The 6477-nt window shown below is 56.1% G+C and overlaps 1 protein-coding gene across 1 annotated transcript in view; it reads right to left on the bottom strand.

The window, feature by feature from the left end:
* Nucleotides 1–361: 361 nt before the first annotated feature.
* RUVBL1 (RuvB like AAA ATPase 1) overlaps nt 362–6477 on the bottom strand; it is a 44207-nt gene continuing 38091 nt past the window's right edge. Inside the window, exons 9-11 of the mRNA XM_045991542.1 lie at nt 6298–6400; nt 1941–2032; nt 362–742 (exon numbers count right to left, since the gene is read on the bottom strand). Coding sequence (XP_045847498.1) covers nt 583–742; nt 1941–2032; nt 6298–6400 — 355 coding nt within the window. The 3' untranslated portion in view covers nt 362–582. The remainder of the gene's footprint in view (nt 743–1940; nt 2033–6297; nt 6401–6477) is intronic.

Genomic DNA, 6477 nt, shown 5'->3' with positions numbered 1-6477 from the left:
CGACAGGACGCCCAACCAGCACGCCGCTCTCCATCAAGGTAGTGAAAACAAGGAGCGTGTAAGGAACTGTCCGAGCCAAGAGCAACTGAAGGTGTAAGGGCGACATGTACCGTGGCGTCCTGGGCGGGACCCTGGGCCAGAGGAGGCTGTTCTGGAACCCAGGAAGGGTGAGCAGGGTACAACCTACGAACACTGGCTCCCTAGCTGGGACGAGGAGCCATCCAGCCCTGCGGGATGTTAACATTAAGGAAAGCGGTGATGGGGGGCTGGGAGCTCCCTATTCTACCTTCACAACTCGGGGACTCTAAAACTGTGCTAAAGTGCAAAGTCTATTTGTAAGAAAAAATTACGAGACAGGTCATCAAAATAACCTTGATTTATTAGAAAACATGCCAGGTGAGGCAGGGTTCCTTCAAAGCAACCGCCAAAGTTAGGATAATTTAAAAAGCAACCCTTTCCACACCGAACAGGTGCTGCCCGAAACGGCCGAAGGGGACAGCTCCCACACAGAGCCAGCCTCCTGCTCGCAGGTGGCACCCAGCCAGGCATGCCCGGAGTCTCTCGCAGAACACCCAGGCTGTCTCACTTCATGTACTTATCCTGCTGGTCAGCCAGGATTTTGGCTGAGGACTTGGCATCATAGAAGAGCTCGCTGATCTCCTCGACGTGCTCTTTCTCGATACTGTCCTTCCCATTGATCTTGGCCAGCAAGTTGGCTGGGGTCAGCAGCTGCACTGAGTACCTAGAGTGATGCGGGCCAAAGGCAGGGGTGAGACGGGGCCACAGGCAGAAGCCCTCTCACCACACCCGCAGGACCTGCCACGGTGACCCATTGAGAGGAGGGAAGTCACCAGCACAACACATTCCAGCCCCTAAATCTCCGTCGGCCTCAAAGTCCCCCATAACTACAGTAACAGTACTGCTCTTTCGGGAGACTGCAGGAGCCCTGGCCGGCTCAGCCGGTAAAGCGTGCAGCTCTCGATCCCGGCTTTGTGAGTTCGAGCCCCATACAGCTGGTAGAGATTACTTAAAAACAAAATCTTTCTGGGATGTCTGGGTTGGCTCAGTTGGCTAAGTGTCTCTTGATGTCAGCTCAGGTCTTGGTCTCAGGGTCATGAGCTCAAGCCCTATGTTGGGCTCCACACTGGGCATGGAGCCTACTTAGAAAAGTAAATAAAATAAATCTTTTTTTTTAAAAGGAGGGGAACCACAAACTGTGGGCACACAGGTGCAGGCCAGGAATGCTAAGGCCCAGACCCAGCACACGGCAGGCAAATGAACACACAGCCAACTAAAAGCACGTTCCCCACACAAAGGCATGAAACTCTGGAGTTCTCAGAGCACCGTTCTGCCCAAATGAAATGGCTTGCAGTTCTGCTTCAACTTTGGAGCAACCAACAGACTCGAAGGAAAACAGAACTAGGGGCTGGTTAGGGGCTGGGAGGTCACGGTTTCACAAGCACTAAGACAGACATCCTGCAGGCAGTGGGCTTGGAACCACTGGTGAACAGTTAGGAGAGCAATCTGTGCCCACACTCGTCCTTCCCCCTCACCTGCACCCCCCTGCCCCCCCAGGGGAGGGGCCAAGCAGGGCCTGACCAGTGAGCCGTATGCCTTGGACCCTGATTTCTGGGTCATCTGTCGCCTCCACTAAGGAAGCCAGCAAGCTCTCCACACAGGGGAGCGTCCGCTGCAGGACAGGGGACCTAACCCGTTACTTGAGCTCTATGAGCACCTTCACCGGAATATTCTGCATTCGAAATCACAGTGCCCAGGACAAGCCCCATCAGAGCAGTGAGGACAGACGTGATCCTGTGCCCTGAGAGAGGGACCTGCCTTTATGTCCCAGAATGGGGCCCCTGGTGGCCCCCCCAGGGCCCTTGGTCAGGCCCCAGCAGGTAGGAGGTAGGTGGGGAGAAGCTCCAGGCAGACGCGCTCACCTCAGCGTTGTCTTGGTACCGATCTCCCCCAGGTGGTTCAGCGCCTCCTCGCTGATGTTGATTCCTTCTGTCTGGGCTCGGATTTTAATGATCTTTTGGAGGAGAAAGACTATGATCAACAGCAACCGGCCTCAAGTGTCCCCTTTATCAGGTGCTTTAAAAGTGACCTTGTCCCATATGTCTTGTCCCGCACCACCGATGCCAAAGAGGCCCAAACCTCTGGAGGGGCAGAGAGCTGGCCTCCGCCTGGGGCTGCTGGCCTGGCACACCTCGGGGCACAAGTCACGCCACAGCCCTTGTGAAGAGCTCACAGCTGGGGCTGGCAGTGCCTAGACGGCGGCTGGTACCCCTGGAGGTGTGCACCAGGGGGGCTCAGCTTCCGTCTCTCCAGCCACCCTGATACAGTCCCAGGATCTGGAGTACACAGGCCCCTCCGAAACCTGCCTCCCTCCAGGGCTCTAACCTTCCTCCCCCGCCTGGGCAACACCACCTATGAGCACTCAGGCAGGAAAAGACATTTTTTATTTGCTTGATAAATACGATGGTTAAATAAATCAAAAAAGTTACTTTTAAAGATTTACCAGCTCTCATAACATCACCGGGAGATATCTAATCTCTCACGGAGAGGCTGACGCTCGCTGCGGTGTGAGGATCCCGGGGAAGCTGGAGGGGAGGCAGGCTGGCGGCGGGGCGGCGGTAACACTCGCGGCCCCGGGATCCTGCGGGCGCGCCGGCGCTGAGTGATAAGGGGCAGCTGGGATAATGATGTTGTGTGTTGGGGAGCCGAGATAACTCGAGGACTTCGAGCCTCATATAATACAGGAATTTTTCACTTTGGCAGCTTCGTAAACAAGATATCAAGAAGCCCTTGTTTAAATTAAAGCCATAAAAACAGCCGAGGTAGAGGCATAGGAAATGGGAAAGACTGAGCCCTCGGCTAAAGCCTTGCAAGGGGCAGAGGGAGGGGCGGTCTAGGAGCCGGACTCCTCACACCCGGCCCGTGGCTCTGGGGCAGAGACCCGCTGGCAGCTCAGCGCCTGGGAACTCCGGTGAGGGCATCTTGCACGCAGGTCAGCTGCCGTGACTGGAAAAGTCGTGCTCCCGAGGGAAGCCGGGTCCCGCAGAACTGGACCAGGCCACGCGAACCAGGGAAGGTGGCCTGTCTGCCGCCGGCTGCTGGTGCCACCAGGGCAGAGGGCAGGTAGTCGTAGGGAGGTTTCATTCGGTCCAAAGAGACTCCAAACTTAGACTTCTGTGTGAAATGTCCCAATTTCTAAGTGTTGGCAACTTGTTTGAGTCATTCACAATCCCAGCACTGGCTACACAGAACTTCTCATTCAGCCAGTGGGCTGCCGGCGTCTGACCTCCAGCGAAAGACTCAGCTGTGCGTGAGGACTTCCACCGTCTAGGGAATAAAGCTAAATGCCGCTGAGAAGAGGGAAGATAGGGGATGGGCATAAGGATGGCGCAGAACGGAGCAGGAAGAGCGATCCCTGCTCCTGGCTCCAGCCGCAGGAGGCCTCTGACCACGACAGCCAGAGCCAGGCAGGTTTGGGCTCTAACAGAAAAGGGCTTTTCCCTGACAGCTGGGGATTAAGGAAGCTTCCTGGTCCTGCCAAGAAAAATGTCCCGGGGGGGCCTCCGGAAACTCTAGGGAGATGCAGATACTGAATCAGGAAGCCTTCAGTAGTACTGAGGGGAGTATATTCAGTGGCACTGAAGGGGAGAGCTTCAGCCCAGAGCATCTGGCCTTCAGCAAGGCGCAGAGCATTCAAAGTCGGGCTTCAGGAATGTCAGGGCGGCTCTCTCTCTTGAGAGAGAGAGAGCAGGTCAGAGCAATCCCAAGAGCTTCTGCTTCAGACTGCTCGGAAACGGACAGTTCATAAATTAGATCTTTAATCATTTAATAACCTGCGGGGATAGTTTATGAGGGTGTCGGTACTGATGGCAGAGTACACAAGTTACATTCACTTTGTTTCTTTAAAAACCTACCCAGGCTAAGTAAAAACGCTGAGGTTATCCCTTGAACCCACTAGAACAAAGCAATGTGCGTCCTGGCAGCTGGTCTGACCTCTGCTCACCCAAGAGAAAGCCTGAGAAGAGGCCCTCCTGACTCCGCCAAGAAGGGAACCAGCCCAGGAGCCAGAAGCACAGCACGGAACATTCCAGGACAGCTTGGACCCAGTGCTCCAGGGTCAAATGGAGACAACAAAGGTGAACTGGCTCTGCACAGGGTCCCAGCTCCGCAGCTTATCTCCGTGACCACAGGACCCCTGTTGTTCGGAAGCCTCAAAGCCTGCTTACTGGAAGCTGCCGTAAGGCCCGCAGCGGGTGACAGTGAAAACCTATAAGCCATTAGTAGCTGTAATAACTGCGCTGGGACAAAGGACGGCCAGCCCGGTCCCCTCCCTCAGTTACTGTCACTTAGTCCTCACAACAACCTGGAAAAGAGAAAGCAGACCTTCCGGAGGATGAAGAAGGCCAAGGATCACAGACGTGCGCCAATGGCTGAAGTCATCGGCCATGAAGCACCTCGAGCAGGTGGGGCTGCCTCTCCTGGCAGGATGACACGGGGCTCTTGTCCCCACAGTAAGGATGGGGGTGGCGATCAACTTTTCCTTCACTTCTGCCTCTGCTTCTGTTCAGCGAATGCCTTGCCTTCAACCCAGTTTTCACCCAGGAGCCGGAAACCACGATCTGGTGACAGGCCCCAGTCATGGACACTCTGTCCCAAACGTGCCCGCGGCCGCCCTGCACTACTACCACTCTGGCGGTCTCCAGCTCCCTGTATCACCATGGCACTTGGCAGGTGCGGGGCCAGGCTGGGAGGCATAGTGAGCAGGGGGCCACCAAGGAGTGCCCTGGAGAGGCTCTCAGAGCTCCAAAAGGAAAGGCCCTGCTGACAAACTGCCACAGGGAGTCCACCCCCCAACTGAGCTACTTCTAGCAGGCGGGAGCTGGTGGCGCAGTGATGAAGGACATGGGCTTCCGGACCAGGCAGCCTGGGCCCCAGTGTGTCAGTCCTGTCACTTACTGGCCACTGACAAGCTTTATGAACTGGGGCAGACGCGTGGGCCTGGGTGTCTGCATCCTCATCTTTAAGAATGAGTGATAACAGCTCTCCCAACTCACAGGTACTGGGGATCGAACGGAATCCTGCTGGCTAAGCATGTCCACAGGCCCAGCATGATGTCCAACCAAGAGCGCCTGCACTCTGTGAGAGGAGAGGGTGCAGGCAGGGCCCGCTGAGACATTAGTGCAGCCCTGGTCCACCTGGTCTGTGGCCACATGGAGTCCACAGTGAGAGCCCCGTGCTGGCAGCGAGACCCTCCGGCACAAGGGCAGGCAGGGCAGGGAAAGAGCACGGCAGTGCTGCCCCAGTGGGACACCAACCTACAGCACAACCCACTGCTGGGCATGTGGCCTGGGCTCCGCACCCAGGACTTGTCACTCAGGGACTGAGCCATCCACAGGAAGAGAGGGGATCCAGGACTACGTGGCAGTACCAGGAAGGGGACTAGAAATCTAACTGTAAAGCACCGGGGCACATGGTACTCCAAACCAGATCAAGCAAGAGACGAACCCTGTGGGGAGAGCTGGGATGGAGATCTTTTGGGGTAAGGCCCGACCACAGACACCTGTCATCTCCCACCCTCAGGCCTAACACAAATTTCGCTCGCAGAGAATTCTGAGCATACACTCTGTGTCAGGTACACCTCCTTCAGCCTCTTATAGGTTGGTTTTGGGACTGCCACTTCCAGGTGCCCCTCTAAGCTGGGACCCTGTCGTCACCATCATCTCCATGGCCTCCACAGCCCCCAGGAAACCCACCACTAATCACACTGGTTGCAGCAGACAGGCTCGCACCCTGCTCCAGGTTCTGTGCCCTGTCGGAGCCAGCCTGCTGTGGGTTCTGATGGGACAGAGCACTTGGCCTTGCCTACTCATTAGAAGAGCCCTTGGACAGGGCCTGCCTAGACACCAAGAGTGATCACTAAATCGTATCTTACTGCCTCTGTCCTACAGCTGGTGGCCTCCCTAATGGCTGTCATCAAGTTGATTTTTTCACAGTCTCTTTCTTAAAGTCTATCAGAATGGCTACAGTAGCAAGACAAGGGCCAGGACACACAGACGGCTAAGGTTTTGGGACACCTGAGGCATGGTCTCATCAGCCCACCCATCTTCCGGATGGGAGGACTGAAGCCCCAGAGTACTGCCATTTGCCCAAGGCCAGCAGCTAAGTGCCAGGATGGTGGCAGGAGCCAGGTCTGCTCCATGGAGACCTTTCTACAGAGCATCGGGGAACGCTAGGAGCAGATGAGGCGGGGAAGAGGGAAGGGCTGGGAGGGAGCCTCACCTGTTTCATTTCCTGTGGGGTGTACAGCATGGTCCGGATGATCATCACACGGTCCAGAAGGTCAAGGGGGATGCCATGAGGAGAGGTGATGTCCTCAGTACCCCTGCAAGGGCCAGAATGATCCCATCACCCAGGCCTCTCTGAGACCAGAAACTGGAGACCAGAGACATGGCTGAGGTA

This window comes from Meles meles, chromosome 20 (assembly GCF_922984935.1).
Source record: "Meles meles chromosome 20, mMelMel3.1 paternal haplotype, whole genome shotgun sequence".
NCBI classification, from domain to species: Eukaryota; Metazoa; Chordata; class Mammalia; order Carnivora; family Mustelidae; genus Meles; species Meles meles.
Note: the sequence above shows the minus strand (reverse complement) of the source record. Positions and strands in the feature narration are given on the sequence as shown.